General features: G+C 31.0%; 1 protein-coding gene across 2 annotated transcripts in view; it reads right to left on the bottom strand.

The window, feature by feature from the left end:
* Positions 1-27,440, bottom strand: part of LOC134693245 (dynamin-like 120 kDa protein, mitochondrial) — a 51,933-nt gene extending 24,493 nt beyond the window's left edge. Inside the window, exons 1-12 of one of the 2 annotated variants that reach the window (XM_063553988.1) lie at positions 27,327-27,440; positions 23,980-24,361; positions 23,313-23,444; positions 21,810-21,885; positions 19,038-19,079; positions 16,979-17,049; positions 11,129-11,182; positions 7,233-7,337; positions 5,454-5,540; positions 4,030-4,106; positions 1,373-1,490; positions 165-239 (exon numbers count right to left, since the gene is read on the bottom strand). In XM_063553988.1, coding sequence (XP_063410058.1) covers positions 165-239; positions 1,373-1,490; positions 4,030-4,106; positions 5,454-5,540; positions 7,233-7,337; positions 11,129-11,182; positions 16,979-17,049; positions 19,038-19,079; positions 21,810-21,885; positions 23,313-23,444; positions 23,980-24,361; positions 27,327-27,358 — 1,251 coding nt within the window. In that variant the 5' untranslated portion in view covers positions 27,359-27,440. The remainder of the gene's footprint in view (positions 1-164; positions 240-1,372; positions 1,491-4,029; positions 4,107-5,453; positions 5,541-7,232; positions 7,338-11,128; positions 11,183-16,978; positions 17,050-19,037; positions 19,080-21,809; positions 21,886-23,312; positions 23,445-23,979; positions 24,362-27,326) is intronic. The other variant, XM_063553989.1, reaches the window with a different exon arrangement.
* Positions 27,441-27,495: the final 55 nt, after the last annotated feature.

Genomic DNA, 27,495 nt, shown 5'->3' with positions numbered 1-27,495 from the left:
AATTGTATTGGGACATATAGAAGGAACCCCCCATTTTTTGGGAGGATCAAGGCAATTGAATGGGGACATATAGCTGGAACCCAACCCCCTTTAAAATGGCTGGATCAGCCCCTGGGAATGATCACTAACTGAAGGGCCGGACATAAGAAAAACATTTAACCTACTTCCTTGCTGACAGTCTGTCCTTCCCGAACACTTTTTTTCATTCTCATTTCTACTTCACTGCGTAAATCTGCTAACTGTCAAAGAAAAAATAAACTATTCAATGATTGCGTAAAACGTTTTTTACATGTCTTGTCATGCTCGGCATATATATAGCCAACTTGAAATTCAAGGTATAGGCAAACAGAGAGTTAGCTTCTTATAGATCCCCAATATAAAGTACTAATTACTGTCAAGAAGCTGACCAAATAAAATGTCATTCTGATGTGTAGGTCCTGAGAAAAGTGTGAACAAAATCAACATATTTTTTTGTGGATAGTTGTCTCATTGGCAATCATACCACATCTTCTTTTTTATATTAAAAATTTTAAAGTAAACACTAAGTAGGTGGTTACTTATCCTTCTCCTGTATCTGTCATCATGGTTCAAACAAATTAAAAAATTTACACATTAAAATTTATCACCGTCAACCCTACATAATAAGAACCAACTTTTTTCATGCATGCTTCATTACACATTAAATTCTTATTAGCCAACTTTCAGACATGTTATTTCTTCTACTCTCCCATTTTCTTGACATATGTATATACCGGTAAGAAAAGATCCATACACAAAGATTTAAGTTCACATTATTTTTTTAATCATGAAAATGCTGGAAAACAAATTGCTTACAAAATTAGTTAGTTTACATTATTCCAGAGGTAAATGTATGTTAGAGGGTGGTGGTTGGACAGGATCTTTATTTTAATAACCAACCATATGTAAATTTTAATTTTTCAGACTATTTCTATAAAATAATTACCAAATAATTGCCCTTTAATCAATCTCCCCACCCCATCAAACAATCAATTCTGGAACATCTCCTAATTAAATTGTTCAATATACAATACATTATCTGCAAATACTTTAAAGGTGGTACCTAACACTACAGGGAGATAACTCTGTAAAATCAGCAGAACGTTTTAATGATGTAGTGTTCATAAGGGAATATTAAGCTTCTCAATGATCAACATAAGTGTTTGTCAAACTGTTATGTAACCAGTTTAATTTTTTTGATAAAACGGTTGGTTCAAATGTTTTGAAATTTTTATGTTTTTGTCAAAGGGTCAAAAAAATACTTTGTCAAAATTTTAAGAAAATTAAACGAGCCAAATTAATTTTAGTTAAAGTGTTAGGTACCACCTTAAACTCTCTGTTACTGTCTACTTACATCTGTCTCTTTAGTAAGATCAAATTCTCTGCTCATGTCTTTAAAACCTGCCACATGATATGGTCCTTCACTTAATGTAACTTTAACTGGAGATCGTGTCATCATTTCTCCTGATCCTCTGTGAAAAATAAATACAATTAAAAGGTACACAATATCTAGTACCCCCCTTATTTTGAAGGATTTGAAGTGGATTTGTGAAGCACAATAAACTTTCAGTTTTAATGTTATACAAATCAGTGTTTTAGAAAATTTTAAGAAAACAATACGGACATTGAGTGTGAATTCTGATAAGAAAAAACTAGCTTTTTTCCATACGAAACCAGTTGATAGAAGTTTTTGTCTATCTACTATAGCTTTATAATAAGATAATAGCTTTTGGCAAAAAGCAACAATTGGTAAAACTCCATGTTTAATGATGATTGCTATGTTAATACTCTATTTCAAAATTACAAGCTTTTTAAAAGACTGTTATAAATTAGCATATGAATAAAAAATAGTATATGAATAAAAAAACTATAAACAAAAAAAAGAAAGGGTCTGTGTGCTTGTTATCGAGATATAAGCCATTGAAAATTTGGCAGGAAATAATTTCTCTAGACTTTTTATACACTTAACATTTGTGCCTTTTTACTTTAAAAAATTATGAAAAACTAACATGGATTTTATAAGATGTTCAAATATGACATTTTAAACTATATGTTATAAACATATAGAAAAAAAGTAGGGGTTAAGGGGGCTTGCGGGTCTAAATGATTTTTTTAATTTAATATAGGATTTCTCTTTATTTTTCTATAAATGAACTTTATCTTATACTTAATAGAAACATGAAATAAAAAAATAGGGTCACCGTTCATTTACGCTCACAATCTGCCTTCGAAAGAAGCATACATTTTTGTTGATGTCCTTTTTTTCTGTTGAACTAATAGGAGAAAAAACGGTAATATCAAAATAAAAAAAGAACTAAATTACAGAAATCGCTCAAATTTTACAATTATTTAGTTTATGTACAGCTTATTTGAAAACAACAATAAAAAATATAGGTCACCGATAAGTTAAAACAGATATTTCAATTTTAATGCCAAAAAATGGCATTTTTGCACCAAAGGGAGATAATTTGGAGCTTTTTACATGATATCTACATTTTAAAAGTCACCTGGGGTCAACACAAATTGATTTTTTGGAACGATTTTTGTACCAAATGATAAAGTTACAACTATTAAAGGTTGTAAATAAAATTTGTATTGAAAAATTAATGTTTATTTTTTTTCTGAAAATTTTATACCCGCGAGCCTCCTTAATGTACAATTTTTTTAAATGGCACTACATGGATAAAACCAGAGGATTCTGAATATCTGGCAAAAATTCAAAAACAAGAGGAGCAAACATTTTTAAAGCAATAACTCCTGTAAGAAGTGGTCTGGTGATTTCCCTGGTGACTCATTTGTATATCTTATAGGGTTGATTATTTTTGTTATGAAAAGTTTTTCTCCATCTACTTCAGTTTTCAAGTTAATATTTGTAAATACCTGGTCTGGACCTTGGTAGCTGCATGCAATTGATTGAGGTGACATGTATCCTGATTATTTCCTTTTATAAAATACCCCCAAAAATGTGACAAGAATTTTTTTTTGTACAATGAGTGAGGTAAAATTGATAATATTGGCCAACAGGAAGAGACTGCATGGCAGATGTGAAAATTCATTACTTATAACAACTCAGAATATTCAAGCTGCATCCAAAAAATAAAACAATTCCTCTCAGGACGAGCAAAGAAAAGATTGGTGAAAATTTTCATTGTTCAATTAAAGCTGTAAAATTTCAAACAACGGTCAATCAGGAAGTGGCTGGACTGAGGATGTAAATATTGCTTATTTGCTCCAACATAATTGAACTTGATCTGTGAACATTGGTAATACATATTGTGAAAGTTTTATAACATTGGTTAGAGGCAAAGAAAAGCTTTAGTGTGGAAATGGCTAATTCATCAATTTCTCCATTTCTGAAGAGTCAAAACTTTAAAGGGTGAAAGTGATGCCACCCAATTTTGAACTGGGTTTTAACTATGACGACAGATACAGGAGGATGACAAGTGAAGAGTTTAAAAATAGCTCATTTGACCATTTGGACTAGATGAGCTAATAACAAAGAGCTATTGTAAATTAACAACACTGATGCGATGATAATAGATACAACAAGAATGTGTCCACAGTACACGGATGCCCCACTCGGGCTATCATTTTCTATGTTTAGTTGACGGTGAAATTGGAATAAATTATCTAATTTGGCATTAAAATTAGAATGAGCTTATCAAAGGGAACATATATACTAAGTTTCAAGTTGATTGGACTTCTACTTTATCAAAAACTACCTTGAACAAAAACTTTAACCTGAAATTTGCTTTATCATTTTCTATGTTCAGTGAACTGTAAAATTGGGGTCGAAACTCTAATTTGGCATTTAAATCAGAAAGATCATATCATAGGGCACATGTATACTAAGTTTCAAGTTGATTGGACTTCAACTTCATCAAAAACTACCTTGACCAAAAACTTTAACCTGAAGTGGGCCAGACGGACGAACAGAAGAATGGAGGCACAGACAAGACAACATAATGCCCCTCTACTATCCTAGGTGGGGCATAAAAACTGTTTATTTACCTGGGAAATATCCTAGCACCAGCTATCATTTCTAAAGTACTTGTTTTCCCAGAACTCTGATCTCCTACAACTACAACCTATAACAAAATTTTACATTACATACATTATTCAAATAATAACAATACTGAATAAAAAAAAACTTTGTCAGTATTAAACAACAATAACTACGTGATAAGAAAAAAGGAAAAGTTCACTTTTGGCAAAATATGCCTTAGATTTCAATTTTTACATAAAATATAAAAAAGATTTAATTTTGTTCTTAAATTGATCTTTTTCAGGTAAACATCCAGGTGAAACAAATCTGTACATGAGAAAACATTCTTGGCTGAAGTCAGCATATTTTCCAGATTTTGTGTCAAATAGAAGTAATGTTTGTTAAAAATAGAATATCACTTCTATTTCTACATGTAATTACTCCTTTAATTACCAAGACAGTATACCATATACCAACTCATAATGTCTCTCTGAATTTGATATGTGTTCAATTCAATTCTTTATTAACAAAATGTTTTACAACATATACAATGATATAGGTACATGTATAATCAATATATATGAAATATAAATTACTTAAATATAGGATCATGACAAAACAGACAGTATTAAAAACACAAAAAATAAATACATATATTAAATATAATTCGAAATAGCAAATATTTGTAACAAATGATTTACTTAACTGAATGAAAACAGTCATTTCTGAGCTTCAGTGCTCTAAATATATATTTTCCTTAGTTAAACAAGTCATTCACATCAGTAGCACTTGAACATTGTAAAAGTTTATAAGCAGATGGCTTACGCCCATAATATGGTTTTATCAAACATTCACGCAAATTTGAATATGTATTGACAATAGACCATACATGATTGTCAATAAGAACAGTTAACACAGTCATTCATGAAAAATGAAGAGGTTTCTTTTCTTTATGACACAAGAAAAGCACTTGTAGTGATAATTAAATTCATACAATTATTTAAAACACTTTTACTTATTTGTGCTTTTTATTCTGAATTTGGATTTGAAGTTAAATTAATACATGTGATCGATTAATATTACCAGAGAAAAACTTGTTTGAGTTATGTCCCCTTTACAATCAACAAATGAAATGGACATCATTCTGCACATTATTCATACCTACCCTAGCATACCATGTAAGTAAATAATCCGGTTTATTCCATATTCATAGAACTTTTAATTAATAGGTTTTTGTACATGAATTGAATTTTGAACAAATTAGCATATTCACCTTCGGAAAATATATATTTAGTGTGCAATATGTTGCATGCTTGTAATTACATGCATAATTTTGGTAAACGATATATATACAATTGGTTTTGGTACATAGTCACCATTACATACTTTTCTTTTGAAATATGGAATAAAACAATTACTGTCTTTTATTTTGCAAATTATTGATACCTACCCTAGGTAAGTAATCCTGTGTATTGTATGTTGAGTCATATCCTGATAGTTCATCTAATACATCAGAGTACATATCTATCAAGGATTTCTGCAAAAATAAAGAAAATCTCAATATCAATTTTATTTTGACTAAAAAGGTATTTCTGAATAACAAATATATGAGCACCAAATATTCTGGAATTTCCATAACACAAAGTATGAGCACTATATTTTTTTCCAAGACTAGGATTTGAGACACTTAAAGAGTTTTGTTTTATTTTTTTTCAAGTTTCAGTTAAAAAATGTCTTATAAGTTATAAGGGAGATAACAAAACTTTTAATACCAGGCATATTCATATCAAAAGCTATGAACACTGCTGAAATCTATCCAAAAATATCAAAGTTTTTATCTAATTTGCAGACACAAAGTATTGATTAGAAGCATGATTAGTAGCTATAATTTCAGCCTCAATCTAAAAAAGATGTGAAATATAATTCAAATATTTTTTTTCTCTTTCTTATTTATACTCCTCTAACATTAAACAAATATTATTTTTAAATATAAGAATGTTTGAAAAAGTCTAATATAGAGATAATATAACAAAAGTGTCTACCTACACCAAAATATAATATATTCACTGTAAAGTATCTGGCTCAGAACTTTTGCAAGAATAATTTTTTGTGGATATGCAGTCTAAATTCTTATAAAAATCAGGACTGTTTTTAGTTTCTGTACATCATAAATTCAAAATCTAATAGATGTCAAAACAAAAATTTTGTTTTTCATTAATAAAGTCAATTGTTTAGATTATCTTCAAATTTCATATCATTTCATAACTCAAAAAACAAAATTTTATAGTATATTTAAACATATTTTGTGTATGATATTTAAAAGACAAAGAGCAGTCTAATGCATAACTGGTTCCCTTCTTTTTACAAGATCAGGAAGGAAATAGGTGCAAACTAGCCAACTTGTGAATAGGTATCAGTTCTGTGTTTACATTCAGAAGAGAGATGCTTTATTTTTACACACATATAAGGTCTGATGTATCATACAGTATAATAGGAAAATTGACAAAACTTCTTAACTTACAAATTTAAATGGAATCTGGAAGAAAATGTTGTTTTATCAACTTAAAGAAAATGTTGTTTTATCAACTTAAGTACTAAAACACATGGAACTGTTGGTGTCAGGAATTGTCCAGGAAATAACAATTGATTATTCAGAATAATCAAATGATGTTCTGATTTGATAACTGACAAGCAGACTACACCTTTTCTCTTTGTTTATATTTCAATGAATATTTGTGTATGTCTGGTTTCTTTTACTAAGTATTTTTTAATTTTATGTTTTGTTGATGTTTAACGGTTAAATTTCCTTAAAAGCATAATTTCTGTTTATTTGCCTCTCATTTGATTTAAATATTACTGTGAATTCATCATTATTTGTTGGATACCAATTTTCGTTGATTCCATTGGAACAAATAAATTACAAATCCAATCAAAGGTTCAACCAATTACAAATTTTCTATAGCATTATATATAGAGATTAGCAAAATCACAAAATTAAATATCCACGATAAATCCAAGTTTTCCTTAATCATGTTAATCCACAAAAACTGATAGTCTGGAAAATACATAAATCCACAGTATGCACTTTGCTTTGTCCTTCAACCTCAACATCTGCAAATTGTAAACATGTGTTCACCTTTCAGTAAATAGAAACATTAGACTTTTCTTTTGATGATCTTTCTTGTTTATCAATTCAATATAAACATCTGTCATTTTTTCTTAAACTTACCCTCCAATTGACTTTCTTTCCTGTTTTTTCTTCCCTCATTAACAATTGTTTCCTTAGGTCTTTATTCTCAGATTCTAGTCTTTCAACCTCTTTTTGATATCTCATCTACATGAAAATAACCATTGAGACATAACGTACATGTATATGTAACCATATTATTTGTACAGTAAAAAAAGTAAATTAACTGACAGTATTTTCAAACAGGTAATTCAGTAAAAATTGAAATTAGTTTTCTCATTGGCAATCATATATATATCATGTCTCCTTATTTTTACAATAATAATAATAATTCATCTGAAAATCATTTTGACCTTTTTGAAACAGTTCTAGGACAAAACTCTAGTATATATATAGAAATTGCGGAAACTGTAAAAGTCAACCTTGATCTGCATTACTGTAAACCAACTTATTTTCGCAAGCAATTTATTTTCTCGACTTTTGCGAGTAGAAAAATAAGGTGAATATAAATCGTCGTGAATATGTACAACTTGGTTCTTTCCTTATTAAACTTCATCAAGTAAATCAGAAAGAGCGAAATCTAATAGCTGCAAAGTGGTCAATGAAGGGTGTAACGCGAAATAAAGTATCCGTGAAAATACCGTATAGCGGGGTTTTTTCGCAGGTGTAAATTTTCGCGATTGAGGGGCAACAAGGTATACGAAAAATTTTGGCGGTTTTTATTTTGGCGGATTTATAATTCCCAATAAAATATTTTGGCTGTACCTAAAATCATTGCAGTTAAAAAAAAGTTGTACAGATTGACAGGAAGAAAACATTTGAAACATCTGTGTTGTAGTTCTGTATAAATACAAGAAAATAAAAGAAAATGTAATTATAAGTGAGTTTCTTTATTGTTATTAAATCAAATAAGTGTCTATTGTTATAGTTAATTATTTTTGTTACCTGAATGACCTCTGATGTTTTAATTACTGATGCAGTTAATCCTTAGAATACCGGTAACAAAGATCGATATTTGTCCCAGGTGTTAAAACTTCTTGTAAATGTTACGGTTGATAAATTATGAAATTGATCGGACCTTTGATGTACTAATTAGGTTATAAAATTTACTTCTCTTATGCAATTTGACACTTATTAATAAGGATAAAATACCTGACAAAGTACTCACGACGTCATTTTATAAAATACTTGTATGTACAATGCCCTTTGGCATTTATAAATTTAAACTAAAATATTCCTTTATTGACCTGCCGACCGGAAAAAAATTATCGTTCTCACTTTAGCTTTGAGAATGTACCGAACGTATGCATAAAATTTTGCGGAATTTATTTTCGCGATTTTCATTAATCCGCCAAAATAAGCGAAAATAAACACCCCGCGAAAATAACCCGCTATACGGTAAGTTGGTTTACAGTATATAGTAAAGTTTACAGGTGTGAGCCACAACTACATGCCCTGCCTACTATATATTTATATTATTTTTTGATTGCATGATAAACAAGTTAATGTAGCTATGCGGCATATAAAACCAGATGCTCCGCAGGGCGTAGCTTTATACGACCGCAGAGGTTGAACCCTGAACAGTTGGGGCAATTATGGACACAACATTCAAGCTGGATTCCGCTCTAAATTTGGATTGTGATTAAATAGTTGACACAGCATAGGTTTCTGACACAGAATGAATGTATTCAAATGAACTTAAAATTTTTGTTTTCTCTTAGAGCAATTCACTATGCTGTTGAATATTAATCCTCTCAAAAAAATGTTTGAAGAAATTTTCTTTTTATTTATGAAATTTCAAATGAGAAAAATTTAACCCAATTTTTTATTCACATCCCCCTTTCCCTTATTCCAAAACTAATTTCAATTAAAATATTCTAATGGAGTTTGCAACAATTACTACTCATTTAAATACATGATGTAAAAAAACTGCTTGTTATCACTGAATGGTAAAGATTATTTAAATTTATCAGTTGGTAGTAAAAAGTGAATATACATTGTATATTGTATATAACAAAGATTTAAGTTGATTTTGGACAAAGAAAGATAACTCCAATTAAAAAAAATTCTTGCAGATATTTCTTGCTTACTATACTGGACAAAGAAAGATAACTCTTAATTAAAAAAAATTTGTTATTTCACAATATTGTGAAATTAGATATTTCTTGCCATTGCACAATACTGTGCAATTGAAAAGACTTGCTATTGCACAATACTTAATATAATAATTTTAGATCCTGATTTGGACCAACTTGAAAACTGGGCCCATAATCAAAAATCTAAGTACATGTTTAGATTCAGCATATCAAAGAGGCCCAAGAATTTAATTTTTGTTAAAATCAAACTAAGTTTAATTTTGGACCCTTTGCACTTTAATTTAGACCAATTTTAAAACTGGACCAAAAATTAAGAATCTACATACACAGTTAGATTTGGCATATTAAAGAACCCCAATTATTCAATTTTTGATGAAATCAAACAATGTTTAATTTTGGACCCCGATTTGGGCCAACTTGAAAACTGGGCCAATAATCAAAAATCTAAGTACATTTTTAGATTCAGCATATCAAAGAACCCCAAGGTTTCAATTTTTGTTAAAATCAAACTAAGTTTCATTTTGGACCCTTTGGACCTTAATGTAGACCAATTTGAAAACGGGACCAAAAATTAAGAATCTACATACACAGTTAGATTCGGCATATTAAAGAACCCCAATTATTCAATTTTGATGAAATCAAACAAAGTTTAATTTTGGACCCTTTGGGCCCCTTTTTCCTTAACTGTTGGGACCAAAACTTCCAAAATCAATACCAACCTTCCTTTTATAGTCATAAACCTTGTGTTTAAATTTCATAGATTTCTATTTACTTATACTAACGCTATGGTGCGAAAACCAAGAAAAATGCTTATTTGGGTCCCTTTTTGGCCCCTAATTCCTAAACTGTTGGGACCGAAACTCCCAAAATCAATACCAACCTTCCTTTTGTGGTCATAAACATTGTGTTTAAATTTCATTGATTTCTATTTACTTTAACTAAAGTTATTGTGCGAAAACCAAGAATAATGCTTATTTGGGCTCTTTTTTGGCCCCTTATTCCTAAACTGTTGAAAATAAAACTCCCAAAATCAATCCCAACCTTTATTTTGTGGTTATAAACCTTGTGTCAAAATTTCATAGATTTCTATTAACTTAAACTAAAGTTATAGTGTGAAAACCAAGAAAATGCTTATTTGGGCCCTTTTTGGCCCCTAATTCCTAAAATGTTGGGACCAAAACTCCCAAAATCAATACCAGCCTTCCTTTTATGGTCATAAACCTTGTGTTAAAATTTCATAGATTTCTATTCACTTTTACTAAAGTTAGAGTGCGAAAACTAAAAGTATTCGGACGACGACGACGACGACGACGACGCCAACGTGATAGCAATATACGACGAAAATTTTTTCAAAATTTGCGGTCGTATAAAAACCATCACCAGCATTTACTGTGGTTTTATTATTATTTGTAGGGTATCCATTTACTAGAATTTCAAGAGTATGAATGAACTAGGATTTTTTTTAAATATTCAACAAATTGTCTACAGGTTTATAAGCAAAATATGACAAAACCACAAAATCAATACTGTAAATTCAGAAATTATTGCGTGCATTTATTATTGCAATTTTGTCATTTGAGACTGAAATGCCATTCTATTTTTACGATTTTAAGAAAAATCCTGTTTAATTCATATAAAATGTTTCAAAACGCGAGTTTAAATTATTGCATTTACAACTCTGTCGAATTATTCACAATAATAAAAACCTCACAATAATTTCTGAATTTACAGTGTTCACAAAAATTCTATTGTTCCTCTGTCAACAAAAATAGGTACCCATAAATAATAAATTTATTTACGATAGATAGATTGCACAAATGAAGTATATATAGTAGGTTATACCTGTATATTCATCATCTCTTCTTGTATTTCTTCAATTTTTTCTTTTTCTGGATTCTGTAAGAAAAATAAAAGTATGATAAAAGATATTATCCCCGGCTTAGTATATATCTAGGATTTTGATTGGTTAACGCACATCGTTACAAAACCCATAGCCCCTGGGTGTTGCTAACCCATATCCCTGGACGTTGTTAACCATTATCCCACGGAACTTCACGCAAGTTTTCCTTAGATCCATGAATACTCCTTGTGAAATATTGAATTCTGTAGATTATCCATGATGTTTGTAATTAAATATTTGATTCATTAACAATTTTGTCCTATTATGCCGATCATTTACACTCTTTTCATTAAATGCATCACTTGACTACCACATTTTCAAGGAATGGGACTACTGACCTAGCTATGCAAATTACCCACGTTGACGTCACACCATCTATGGCATAACGCTCACAACATTTAGCACAAATTTAACTCAATCCAGTTTCTCTGTCTCCGTACTAAAAAGGTCTAAAATTTGACTACCTGTAGGGTTCTACCAAAGGTAGTACCCTACACCCCGTAAAAAATATGTAAAATTTCCAAGTTTCAATAAAACTTTTTTAGATAATGAAAAAAACGTTGTTTTCGAGTTACACTTTGTACCCGAATTTCCATAAAAACTCGCCAGATTCAGACTAAGACCGGGGATAAATTCGTTATCTACGTTCATATCTGTAGATATGGATATTTTAACACCCTTCAGTACCCTGTACACCTTTCGGCTACGCCTCATGGTGTACAGGGGTACTTCAGTGTGTTAAAATAGCCATATCTACGGATATGAACGTAGATAACTTATATGGTCTTCTGAAATATCAATTGCAACAAATTCATTTGAAAATTGGTGGTTTCATTATTATTCGTTGCAATTGGATACCATTTTTTGAAGAATTTGTGGTTGCCTGGGAACAATGAATTCCAATATGCCAATGTCAAATGAATTACATTTTTTTTTATTGATAATAAGGCAGACTTTAGCATAACATGCATAACCCAACTCAATTATTCTGGAAAATTCAAGTTTAACTCAATCTATGAAAATTAGAACAAACAAAAATAAATGAATTCCCAGTAGATGTCTCATTAGCAATCATACTACACTTCCTTATTTTCATAGTAAAAACATCATCATACAAAAAATATGTTCATGGAACAACATACCTTGCTTGCATTATCACATCTCCATGTTTAGTGAAATATAATATCCTTACTTTTGTAGGTGCTGCATAAATATTGATATATGACTAATGTCCCCAACTGATTGAAAGCAAGATATTTGCCAAAAACCAGACTAATCTTTCAAGCTTATGTGTGTGGTCTCTTTGAAATATTCCCCTTTTCCATTCTCAATTTTATTACACTTATTTTATGTTTTTAGCTCCAAAAAGGTCCCTAAAAGTTTTTGCCTTGCTCCGCTCGCCATCTTTGGAAACTAGGTCCCCCTTTCCAAAATTCTGAATCTGCCCCTGAATACTATATATAGCGTGTGACAGTGCTTTAAATTGTAAATAAAATATTGACAGTACTATAAAGTGTAATAATGTTATGTTTAACATGTTTAAAAAGGGTTTAAGGATGTCTGCTGGTCATGTTTTTGAATTCTTGTCATATTTTCGATTTTCTCAGGTTTTATCCATCTAAATGTATTAATTTTTTTACACGACACCCCACTTTTGTCTTCATAAATCTGTTCAATAGATCATTTAAGATTTAGTATTCCGGCGGCATGACATCCTTGTTATTTTTTCTTGGTTTAAAGGGTAAAAAACAATTCCAATGTTAACAAATAGTAAAGTCTGAAGAAAGCCCTTTTCCCGCCATTTTCTAAATGTCTCGTATTTTGAAAACTACCCACGAGACTAATGATTTTATTACTTTATTTTGTTTAAATATCAATGTTGTTTTCATTTTAAGCAACCACATGAAATCCTTGTTATTTTAAATTAGAGCAGTAGACATCCTTAATGTTTTTGTTTTTCAGTCCTTTGTGTGATGAGTGTGTAAAGATAGCTACAAGAAGAATTGCACTAAAACAGTCAAAGTCTGTTGCAGTTTTCAGTCGTTTAAACTCGACATTTCCTTACAATTTTTTTTGTATACTATAAGTTTGGTAGTAGTCAGTACCATATTTTGTCTTTGTTGAATCTATGAATACTTTGTCTAGACTTGTGTTATTTAAGAGTTTGCCTAATAATTGGTGTGGTCACTTGCACATAGACATTAGTCTTGAATAATCTGTATTTTGATATATATTGATACTATGATCCATACATTTGTACATCTCACAATCATTTTATACACCACACATAGTTGACCTACTGCTCACAATATCTGAGATACAGACCTATCACACAACTTAAACCCTGATTACTGATCCATGAAATGACCTACATGTCAGCTTTTCATCAACCCATATACTAACTATAGTTATTCTATTACTCATAATAAGTCTGTTAATTACATGACAGAAATAGAATAATTTTTTAAAACTAGTTGCTGAACAATGAAAAATGAGGTCATGGCCAATAGACATATGACAGACAGACACTTTGTACCATAAGGTATCTATATACAGTGATATACACATCATGAAGACACCATTTTTTTTTATTTCAGAAATATAAAGCTTTATACAAATAGATAGTTAACCCTGTCTTATGGAACGCCACGACTGCCTTATGTTAATAATCAGCATTATACGCAGTGTTCACAGCATTATATGAAGTGATCACAGCATTATATGTAGTGCTCACAACATTATATGAAGTGATCACAGCATTATATGCAGTGCTCACAGCATTATATGCAGTGTTCACAGCATTATATGCAGTGTTCACAACATTATATGAAGTGCTCACAACATTATATTAAGTGCTCACAACATTATATTAAGTGCTCACAACATTATATTAAGTGCTCACAACATTATATTAAGTGTTCACAACATTATACGTTTTTTGTTGTATGATGAGATTGATGTATGATGAGATTTATGAATGATGAGATCATTCGGTAAACTTCGTTTTTTAGTGGAAATTACCGAAAACATAATTGGTAAATTACGGTAAATTAATGCCCAGCAATCAAATTTAAACAGTTATTATTATATATGTGATCATTAAGGCAGTATACAATATTTAAAACGGATTGAAATAAGTAAATTAAGAAGTATGATCAATTTAACCCAAGTTTATTCCACACCAGGGCATTTTAAACTTATTTTGAGGATTAGTTTCACCATATTCACAACTTAATATGTATATATATTTACTAGAACACATCCGTGATATCGCGGGTCTGTGACTGAATTAAAGAATATAACTATGCGTAAGCCTTATTTTAGTATTGGTATTGTCATCTGATAAAGTCATGCCTATTATAAGATGAAGTTTTCTCTGCTTTTAACATCTTTCTGTTTGAACCCGTCGACCTGGAACTTGTCAATTTAATATTGGTATTATTGATTTTGTTTGGAAAACAAAAGTCTCTGGAAAGGAGTATTTTTTAATCAACAGTTTTGTCCTTTATGAGTTATGAATAAAATTGAATCTTTGATTCGCTGTTTTACGTCTAACAAATTGAAAACTGTACATGCTGTACCTATACGCCTTATTTTAAGTCCAGATTTTTATTATTCGTATTGCCATCTTAGAAAGTCATACTGATTAAAGTACTACAATCGGGAACAATGTGACAATGATTGAATTAAGTAGTTTCAACCCTGTGATTACGACCCGTGTATATAGCAAAATCTTAAATACAGCGTTTCGTGGTACTCCTGTCAGATGCGGAACGTACAGATAATGTAATAGTTAACAGGTGAATATATTATTGGTATCGATTCGACCCGGAACTTCTTAATTATTGGCAATATTAATTATGTGGAAAACAAAAGGGTCTGGAGTGATGTTATTTTTAATCAACAGCATGGTACTATATTAGTTATATATACTCTCAGATCAGTACTTATAGTGTCTTTTAATTGTTGGGATATACAAGTACCCGCCCACATGCACGTTCACTCTATTTTCTTGTTAGATCATATGTATTTATATTTGTACCCATCTAATGAGTTAATATAAAAAAGAAGATGTGGTATGATTGCCAATGAGACAACTATCCACAAAATACCAAAATGACACAAACATTAACAACTATATAGGTCACCGTACGGCCTTCAACAATGAACAAAGCCCATACCGCATAGTCAGCTATAAAAGGCCCCGATACGACCATGTAAAACAATTCAAACGAGAAAACTAACAAGCCTTTTACAACTGATTTTCATAGTTCGTTCTTATGTTGTTCTGTTACGCCACTGTCCCAGTTTAGAGGGAGGATACCAACACCCCGCTAACATGTTAAAACCCGCCACATTTTGCATATATGTGGCCGTCCCAAGTCAGGAGGTGCCTTTATTTCAGTGGTTGTCGTTTGTTAATTAATGTGTTATATACATGTTAGTTTTTCGATCGTTTGTTTGTACATAAATTAGGAATATTTTTCGTTTATCATTTCGAGGCCTTCTATAGCTGACTATCCGGTATGGGCTTTCCTCATTGTTGAAGGTCGTACTGTGGCCGTTTAGCTGTTTAAAATTTCTGTGATGTCATTTTGTCTCTTGTGGAAAGTTGTTTCATTGGCAAGCATACCACTTTTATATATATATATGTACCGTGCAAACTGACGAACAAACGTAGTAAACGTTTTATTCATCCCCACAAACTCAATTTTCATAAGAGATGATAACTTTAAATGAAAATGTTAAACAGGGTCTTGAAAGGGTAAATTTTTCTATGAAAGTTTAAATTTCTATAAAAGACTGCTGATCATATTTAGAAGACAATCTTAGTACTTGCCGTGCTAAAAAGCTTGTAAAAAAATGGAATAATTGATGTAAAGTTACGTTTAACACCTACAGTGAAATGCTTTAAACTGCATTTTCCATATCTGTTAGATACTTATTCATGTAAAAATGCCAAATTCTGAAAATCGATGCCAAAAATGACTCTATCATGACATATATAAGCTAGTTAAAAGGTAATAAAGCTTTTTAAAACTGAGTACGGACTATAAAGTGGCACCTTGCTAAATTTCTTCAGTAGGAAATGAACTCGAGAATATATCATACAAATTTTCCTACGATATTTCATTAAATAAACTTTTTATTATTTAACTTACATTTTGCCATTCGGATTTCTTACGACGAACAGAACTACTTCAATCATTCACCTCTCAGTTTCATCTTTTCCTTACTTATTTCAATCAGTTTTAAATATTGTATGCTACCTTATGATAACATGATTTTAATAACTTTTTAAATTTGTTTGCTGGGCATTACCGTAATTCACCAATTATGGATTCGGTAATTTCCGCTAAAAAACGAAGTTTACCGAATGATCTCATCATTCATAAATCTCATCATACATCAATCTCATCATACAACAAAAAACGTATAATGTTGTGAACACTTAATATAATGTTGTGAGCACTTAATATAATGTTGTGAGCACTTAATATAATGTTGTGAGCACTCAATATAATGTTGTGAACACTTCATATAATGTTGTGAACACTGCATATAATGGTGTGAACACTGCATATAATGCTGTGAGCACTGCATATAATGCTGTGATCACTTCATATAATGTTGTGAGCACTACATATAATGCTGTGATCACTTCATATAATGCTGTGAACACTGCGTATAATGCTGATTATTAACATAAGGCAGTCGTGGCGTTCCATACTGTCTGGTATACTGAGACTATATAAGTTGCAGGTGAGACACAAACTAAAAATTTTATTTACCTTTTTAGCACTTTCATCATCAGAAGATCTTCCAAATCCTATTATGGGTACAGATCGCCTAATATCTAAATCTGTAATAAAGATAATGTTTTAAAAGGCATGCTCACTTAAAATACCTCTGATACCGTTTCATTAGAGATGCCAATTTTACCATCTACTAAAGACATACATGAGTTTTTAAATCCTTAGAAATCCAATATCAGGGTGATTAAGATTGAGAACTCATACCACATCTTCTTATATCTATGGCTATGTTTTTGAAACAAGTGATATTATTAAAGCATGATGGGATTTGCAGTGGTAATGTGATTTAAGAATCATTATTAATGAAAATACTCCTTATTTCATTTCATTAATATTTCAAGAAATTTAAAAATATGTAAAAGAAGCAATTATATTTCTTAACTGATACATCATTTTTTTATGTGTTAATCAAGCAACTGGCCAAGCACAATATCATGAAATAAAATGCACAGATCCGATACTTCTGCTATACTTTTTGAAAGCTAGCGTGCTACTACATATTTTTTTAATTGAAGAATGTCAGCTATTTAAAATTTCCACTACTTTTTTCTTAATTATTGTTTTTTATTTGTAGACAATTAATGACCTGTTGTTTGTCCTACAAAGAATCTTGAATGACAATGATCCAAATACTGGAAAAGGAAGAGTTTTGCTTTTTTTGTATAAGGGCTATTCCAGAAAAAAATGTATGGGAGGGTTGGAAGGCAGTTTTTGTCAGCACCCATCACCCAGACAATTGTAATTGAGAATTATAGTGCATTATAGCGTGAAAAGTTGCTCTGATACCCATCACCCATGAATTATTTTACAAAGTGCCTTCCAACCCCCCCCCCCCCCCCCCCCATACATTTTTTTCTGGAATAGCCCTTATTATAACTGGCATGACTGGACAATTTCTGAAAAAAATAAACTTTTTTTTCAAATCTTAATAGGATTATTTTGTATGCAACATTTTGTGAAATTGAAATAATAAAGTTGTTTACCATTGTTTCAAAATCACAATAATAAATGATTCCAGAAGTTTCTTGTTTTACAGACAATCTTTATATTTTTTTCATACTTTTCTCTTTTGTCTTATCTTATTTCCTTAAGAGTACAATGTATATGAACATGCAGTAAACATGCAGAGTCAAGATATCACTTGTGTGCAGAATTAACTTCAGGGACACTTTGGATGTTTGGTATTCCTAATTATATTGAAACCTGATTTTTTTTTCTCATTTTGCATTTAAGGAGGCTCTCGGGTACAAAAATTTCAGCAAAAAATAAAACATTTGTTTTTTTTCATTTCAAATTTTATTTATTACACTATTAAAAATCGATTCAGTTTGGGCCAGGTGACTTTTAAAATGTATATATCATTGAAAAAGCTCCAAATTATCTCCCTTTTGTGCAAATTTTTAAAATGCTTTTTTTGGCATTAAAATCAAAATATCTTTCTTACTCATTAATGACCTATATTTTTAAATATTGTTTTGAAATAAGCTAGACATAAACTTAATAATTCTAAAATATAAGCGATTTCTGCAATTAATTTCTTTTTGCATTTCGATATTACCTCTATTTCTCCTATTCTATCTATCAAATATAAGATAAAGTTCATTTAAAGAAAAATTTAGCAAAATCTTATGTTAAATAAAAAAAATATTTAGACCCGCGAGCCCCCATTAATGGAATTTTGAGGCAGAGAGGGAAAAAATCTAAACTTAAGCATGTAAAGGTAGTTTTGATCATGTTGATAAAAATAAAATACACTTTATTCACAATTTTTTATAGAACATGTATTATAAAAAATTGCAATACTATGCACTGAATAGAATTAACTAAAAGTAAGAAAAAGGTTATATATATAGAGACCACTTCAGATAATATCAAAACCTTTCTTTGAATTTATGAACAATTGAAGCAGAAATTAAAATTTAACTTATTTCACTGTTTTCAAGTATCTCATCTATAAAGATTTGATCAGTCAAACAACAATATGTGTATACCCTTACACGTTTTTACAATACATTGGACTGTTTATTCTACACACCTGTGAGATCTTGAGATGGATGAAGCAAAGCACCACTTGAACCTGACAAAATACAACAGTTACTATTAAGAATGAGTATATTGGGAACCAGTTTACAGGGAACCAGCATAATCATGTTCAGTTTTTGCAATCCACAAATGAGCATAAAAGTATAAGGATTTCAGATTTCTAAATGAATATGGGTTCAGAAAAATTTGCTCCCATACAGTAATCAAAGTAAAGACTTTTCTCACAACAAAACTAGTCTGATGGTAATACAAACTACTGTGCTGCCTGCTAAATTTTTTTTAATATTTTGAATTTTAAATTAATTGACCCAAAAGGAAAAATAGAAAGGAATATTTTATTTCACATCAAATGTTTGTGACATGATGTATCAGGATAAAATTCATAGTAAATATGAATATTGAAATAACTTAGTAAGAACATGAAGAATAATGCAACTACTTCTATATTGTATTTCAATTGTTCCCCTTTTTTTTACTTTACTTGACTTAAAACTGAAGAAAACCAAACAAAAATATCAAATTCTACGAAAAATTTCATAACAGCAACTTGGATGATAACATGTTAGTATTTATGACCTTATCCAGGATGCTTTGGTGAACAAATGTGTACATGAATGAATCTGGCCAGTCAGTGGTTAGGTATTTTTTTGATAATATACATATATATGAAACCATATTTCAAATCAATGTTAGATATTCTAGTAAGTAAAAGCAAACAAATGAACATATATGTATTACATTATATGTGTAAGTGTATAATGCTCATTATGCAAATAATATCTAAATAATTTTATCACAATAATGGCAAAAAAAGAACAACTTATAACCTATTCAAAACAAACTGAAAAATTAAGTACATTGTACAACACTTATATATTACCAAATTCTTCAAAAGGTTCTGTTTGTTCAGGAAACAGATCTTCAGATTAGCATGATTAGCAAATAATAATTTTGACAATAAACAGATCATAAAAAATCAAAAAAATACAGAATTTTGTGAGCATGGTTTTGTCTTAAATCTTAACAGAACTCTGATGGTCTCTAAATGTACATTTCATTTCAGCTTCTATATATTTACTTTATTTTTTGTTGAGTATATCATGGATGAAATAATATAAATTATTAAGGTGGTACCTAACACTACAGGGAGATAACTCTGTAAAGTCAGCTCAACTGTAAAGTGAATATTAAGCTTCTCAGTGATCAAAATTGGGTGTTTGTCAAACTGCTATATAACCGGTGTAATTTTTCTGATAAAATGGTTGGTTCAAAATTTTTGAAATTTTTATATTTTTGTTAAAGGGTCAAAGTTAAATATACTTTGTCAAAATTTTATGAAAATTAAACGAGCCAAATTAATTTTAGTGAAAGTGTTGGGTACCACCTTAAATTCAAACTTGGCTTTAGTTTGAATTTTGTTAAGGCTGTCCATAATAACTGATAAATAACTTTTTTTAGCGTTAAGTGAGATACTTGCCATAAAAGGAAATTTTAGATCTCGATATGAATATTTTGCCATTCCTTATTGTATTTTGTATCCTTCTGAGAGATCCAATAAACAACATATTCCTCCTTTTTTGTGCAGTTGTCTTAATAAATTTTACCTTTAAACGATTATGATTTTGAATTGAAAAAAATAAAAAAACAAGGACCATCCCCTATTTGAATCCCAATAAATCACAACTATTGCAATACAACTCTTACTGTATGTAATATACTTAAACTATTGAAGACCATCTCTGGATCATTTAATGATATGCCCAAAAAGTAAATATGTAATGGTATGAAACACTCATGGATGGATAATTGTCTTTCCTCACTTTTGGCAGAAAAAAATCAAATAACAGTGATCTTAATTTTTCCATTTAGTTTATTTTTGATAACAAATAACTAGATATCATTGAGATGGAAGCCATCTCTGTGGGCCCCGCTGTCAATAACGTTGGGTAAATAAATATAGTGTGAATCAAAATTGTAAGCGATGGACAGACCAACAGACAGACAGACCTTTGACCTAGGAAGTTGTACATACATCATGACACGCCCTCTGTTGGTGGTTAAAATGGATGTCAAGTATAAACTTTGAAATCATAAAGGTTATCCAGATATGGAGCGGACACGATCTTTACCACAGGACACAGGGTTGTCAACTGAAACCAAAGTTTTTGACCTTGACCTTTGACCTAGGCAGTTGTACATACATCATGACACACCCTCTGGTGTTGGTTCATAAACATGTTAAGTACTAAGTATAAAATCAGAACGGTTATCTAGATATGTAGCGGACACGATCTTCATCACAGGACACAGGGTTGTCAACTGAAACCAAAGTTTTTGACCTTGACCTTTGACCTAGGAAGTTGTACATACATCATGACACACCCTCTGGTGTTGGTTCATAAACATGTTAAGTACTAAGTATAAAACTTTGAAATCATAAGGGTTCTCAAGATATAGAGCGGACACGATCATCACCACAGGACACAGGGTTGTCAACTGAAACCAAAGTTTTTTTACCTTGACCTTTGACCTAGAAAGTTGTGCATACATCATGACACGCCCTCTGGTGGTGGTTAATAAACATGTAAAGTATAAAGTATGAAATCATAATGGTTTTCTAGATATGGAGCGGACACAAAGTTAAAGTGTTACGGACAGTACGACGGACGGACGGACAGACGGACGGACGGACAGACTGATCACTATAGGGCGACCCGACTTTTAGTCGGGGCCCTAATAACAAAAACCTATAGCTATAACTTACTTGTGACTGCTAGGGAACTTTTACTGAGTAAATCCTTATAACCTTTTAGATCTGGTAGGTGACTTGTAAACCACCCCTGAAAAATAAGAAAGCTGGCACATTAAATACATGTGTTAATAGAAAAATAAACTAAAATATTAAAGGATTAAGTATTGCAAATACAATGTCAACCCTGTCACATGATAATGGTTTTCCAACTCATGACCTATGTTGTAAATTATCTATATACATGATATAGGTATCAGAGTTTTTTGAGATTTTAAGAGTTTTGTTTTTTAGGCAAATCTTTTTTTAGTTTTTGTTTATTTATTCTACATTAGACTTGAGATGCCATGCATGATGGCGAAACCTATCGACCAGAATAAACTCTTACAATGCGTCTGTCGACCAGAATAAACTCTTACAATGCATTAATTGAAGGGTGTTCACTGTTGAACTGTCTTTAAAATTGTTTTATTTTACTATCTAGTGAAAGACAACTTTGAATAACTTCGGTAACCACCCACAATTGCCTTTAGCTTTAACTTTAGGCGTTGGTTCACCTTGGTCCAAGGACACAGTTATCGTGATTTGGTTTTCGTCGTCTACAAATATAGTCCCTAGTGTAAACAGTGTATAACTTGCATGTTTTATTTGATACACTTTCCCAATTTATTTCTTGATATTAAATGCATGAAATATTAAGAAGGGGGATGTAATTACATGTTTAAAAAAATTGGGTGCTGAATCATTATGTTAAGTAGTAATTTGGTTCAGTTCAAAAAGGTCAAATATATAATAAACATATTTATGAAAACATATTTAATCACATCTGAAGCTGTCAAACTGAATTTTACACCCCCTTAACACAGAATTGTCAATATTTTGAGTTAGAGCTGGTAGACGTTTCTTTAATTTTGATATTATTTGTCTCACTGGTAGTACACTACACTAAAAATCTTTTTGAGAAAGAGCAGGTGCGATTTTTTTAATTTGAATTTATGGTCTAAAAAAATGCACTACGAAATAACTGTGTTTTCGGGCCACCTTGTTCACATTCAATCATACACATGATACAGAAAAGTAAGAGCTTGACAGTTGGGAAGAATTGTTTACCATGTTTACACTGAACTGAACTAAATTTTTTTTTTAATATCATTTGAAAACATTATACCCTCAATTTTATACACTTATAAACCAAATATCAGTTCAATATACATTGTGTAAACAAAAGAGTACAGGAGCTTAAAAAAGTATGAAATTAAGAATTCTTCAGCATTAAAAGCAGTTAAAAACCCAAAATAGATTTCACATCTCAATGCAAGTCATGTATACTTTTTATAAATTGTTACTTGGTTGGAGAGTCGTCTCATTGGAACTCATACCACATCTTCCTATATTCATAGCACCTTATGGAAACATTCATTGTTTGGAGACATTTGCATGGATAGATCACAGATAAAAACAGATGGCAAACATGGCAAGTTTTGACTTCCATTATTGTGGAGTTTAAATGTTAGTAACCTTTTCTGGAAGATGAATACTCCTTAATGTTCGTAGGACATTATTTTTGACATGATCCAATGTTTCTGACTCTGGCAGATAATCTTTCATCCATTCTATATCTGGAATATACTGCTTCAATTCTTCGTATTTCTAAAAAAAAAAAAAATACACATCTCAATTCAATTGATGCAATGATAAGAGACAAATTAAAAACAAATTCATCAATTTTAAAACAACATTACAAAACATTTTGAAAATTAAAACAGATTTGTTTACACATATCTTTTGAACTGTGTTTTCACAAAGTTTTTTTTTTAGTATCTATATAAAATTAAAAACAGCATTTCAAAAAGAAGACAGCACATTGAATAAACATGATAAGGGAAGAAAACAATTTAATCATCATTTGAGACATTACTTTTTTTATAAATAGTTATAAAAATTTTGTCTTCAATAATTTGGTGTTTACAGTAAATACTGTTGACATGTGTTACAGTTCATTTGCAGTTCTAGTTTTCATAAAGGTTTTTTACACTGGTAAAAATGCCACACATGCATTTCACATGTGTGTCACATGCATGTGCAAGACGTTTCATGCCACGCATTTTAGGTATGGTAAATTCGTGACACATGTGTGGCATTTTTGCCCTTGTATAAATAATTTACTGTATACATATATATATACCTGGTTCAATACCACTCCACCGCCAGCTACAGTACCGAGTATAAAATATCTGATCTTCAGAACTCTACCCACAGTCCTAGCTAATATTCCAATTTGTCTATGATTTAACACAATAACAGGTGCTCCAGTTATATTTAATGTTTTTAATGGTCTAGGTATCACATTATGAACAAAACGAATTTGTGGTAAGAATGTTTTAGAAATTTGACTACCACCACCATATCTGAATTGTCCTAGATTGTCATTCTTATATGCTTTACTCCTAATGTGTGTTGGATTGTAAGGAAATGTCGAATTTAAACGACTGAAAACTGCTACAGACTTTGACTGTTTTAGTGCAATTCTTCTGGTAGCTATCTTTACACACTCGTCACACAATGGTCTGAAAAACAAAAGCAAAACACTGCCAATCTTTTATTAATAATTCAAAACAGTCAAGCTTTATACATTATTTATAGAACATAATGCAATTAAATAAGACTGAATATTCAACTTAAAGAAACTGCTTGGTCCTGGTGATAAGACAGAACATCTTGTAACCATCTTTGACACACAACTAGCAAGAAAATAGAAAGTTGATAACCTTATATTTTATCAGAAGGTGGAAAAAGAGCTAAGAATGGGTGTAAAAATAGAGTCAGGTGGGAAACTGGAACCAAACATATATTTATTTGGACTTATTTTTCATGAATTATTACAGCCTTTACTTTGGTTATATCATTTAACAGGTTTAAAGCTGTCTATAATTATATATATAATAATTATTTCCATTTTATGTGGTGAAGTTTGTCATGAATTTGATTAAAACATGTATTATACTTCTACAACAGGTGTTCTTTTGTTTATTATCTTTAAAAGAGAGGATTGGCGGAGTATTTAGACTTAACACATTTGTTACAGGTATTCTGTTATGATGGTATGATAATAAACCCCTAAGGGGAAGGATTGTGCCTGATTTTCATATGATGAAGTCATTATCTTTCAGTTAGTTTAATTGAAGTCTGGAGCTGGCATGTCAGTTAACTGCTAGTAGTATGTTGTTATTTATGTATTATTGTCATTTTGTTTATTTTCTTTGGTAACATCTTCTGACATCAGACTCGGACTTCTCTTGAACTGAATTTTAATGTGCATATTGTTATGCGTTTACTTTTCTACATTGGCTAGAGGTATAGGGTGAGGGTTGAGATCTCACATACATGTTTAACCCCGCCGCATTTTTGCACCTGTCCCAATTCAGGAGCCTCTGGCCTTTGTTAGTCTTGTATTATTTTAATTTTAGTTTCTTGTGTACAATTTGGAAATTAGTATGGCGTTGATGATCACTGAACTATAGCTAGTATATATTTGTTTAGGGGACAGCTGAAGGACGCCTCCGGGTGCGGGAATTTCTCGCTACACCTGTTGGTGACCTTCTGCTGTTGTTTTTTTTTATGGTCGGGTTGTTGTCTCTTTGACACATTCCCCATTTCCATTCTCAATTTTATTTGAATGAATAAAATTTCTATTTTAGTTTGCAATTTTCTGGTAACATGGGTAATGGAGTCTGTTTTTTTAATAAATTTTTGGTTTGTGTATTTTTCCCCTATTGTGCAGAACAATGAAAAAAATCAAGATAATAACCCAACACAGCAAAATTTCCTTAAAATTACCAATTTAGGGCAGCAACCTAACAACGAGTTGTCAGACTCATCTAAAAAGTTCAGAGCAGATAGATCTTGACAGATTTGCTCTAAATACTTTGGTTTTGAGTAATAAGCCAAAAACTGCATTTTACCCCTATGTTCTATTTTTAGCCCTTGTGGTCATCTAGGGTGGTTTGCCCGGTCACAAAACCCAATTTTAAAACTAAATAGCCTAATAATGATTCTGGCTATGTTTGGTAAAATTTGGCCCCGTAGTTTCAGAGGAGAAGATTTTTGTAAAAGTTAACTAAGATTTACGAAAAATGGTAGTTAATGGTCGGTTTGTTGTCTCTTTGACACATTCCCCATTTCCATTCTCAATTTTATTTGAATGAATAAAATTTCTATTTTAGTTTGCAATTTTCTGGTAATGGAGTCTGTTTTTTTAATAATTGACTATAAAGGGCAATAACTCCTAAAGGGTCAACTGACCATTTTGGTCATGTAGACTTATTTGTAAATCTTACTTTGCTGAACATTATTGCTGTTCACAGTTTATCTCCATCTATAATAATATTCAAGATAATAACCAAAAACAGTAAAATTTCCTTAAAATTACCAATTTAGGGGCAGCAACCCAACAATGGGTTGTCAGATTCATCTGAAAATTTCAAGGCAGATAGATCTTGACCTGATAAACAATTTTACCCCCCATGTCAGATTTGCTCTAAATGCTTTGGTTTTTGAGTTATAAGCCAAAAACTGCATTTTACTCCTATGTTCTATTTTTAGCCATGGCGGCTATGTTTTTTGATGAAATGGGAATTAAAACACAAACTTTATTCTAGATACCCTAGGAATCAATCAGATGAAGTTTGGTTGGAATTGGTTCAGTAGTTTCAGAGGAGAAGATATTTGTAAAAGTTAACGACGCCGGACGATGACGCCGGACGATGACGCCGGACGCCAAGTGATGGGAAAAGCTATAAATACCAAATGATTATTTTAGATGCATGATCATGATGATCATCATCATCAAAGATAAATATAAATTTCTTTACGACAATAAAAGACATAACACTGATCACTGAAAAGGACATTTCTATCTCCTGATATTACACATACATCATACTGCATAATGAATAATGTTTGTTGTTTTTATTTTGTATACATTATATATATATATCGTATATATCAATTAGAATAATCTTCAATAATTAATCATGATAATAGAAGAATTTACAGAAACTGAAAGAAGAATTATAATTGTTGTCTGTATCTGTGTGGGTACATCATTTGTACATGTCATTGCATGTACCAATAGTTAATACTGTGTGTTCTTCTATCCTCTTTATTATTCAGAACTCAATCAACATACTGATGTCAGTGTGCCTGTCACTGATTTCATAAAACACCTTAGTCCAAATAATTATGACTGGACTAAAACACCTCAACAGGGTGCTTGAAATGCTTGTGGTTATGTTTGCCTGTGGGACCTTGAGTGGACTTATACTTAATTAATTTGAATTTATATCGAAGTAAATTTTGTGGTATGCATAAAGCTATTATGGTCAAATACGTATGATGAACCTTGAATAGTGATTGTCGACATTAGTGAGCCCTCCAGCATTCTCACTATTAAAAAGTTAATCTCAGACTATTTGTCTGACAAGTTCATCTTTTAAGATTTAATTATGGTTTTGCTGTACAACATAAAATTACCCAAAGCGGCCTCTGATGATTATGTGAGACATTTTATATCTGAGGCAACACTTCAATATTTTTAGTCATTTTTAGTTTCAGTTCGATTGTCCTTGACCTCGATATCTAGGACTTTTTCTCATCGTTAGTTTCGCATATCTAAAAGTTTAACATAATGATCTGTAAAATA

Source organism: Mytilus trossulus, chromosome 12, assembly GCF_036588685.1.
Source record: "Mytilus trossulus isolate FHL-02 chromosome 12, PNRI_Mtr1.1.1.hap1, whole genome shotgun sequence".
NCBI classification, from domain to species: domain Eukaryota; kingdom Metazoa; phylum Mollusca; class Bivalvia; order Mytilida; family Mytilidae; genus Mytilus; species Mytilus trossulus.
This window is presented reverse-complemented; position numbering and strand designations above follow the sequence as displayed.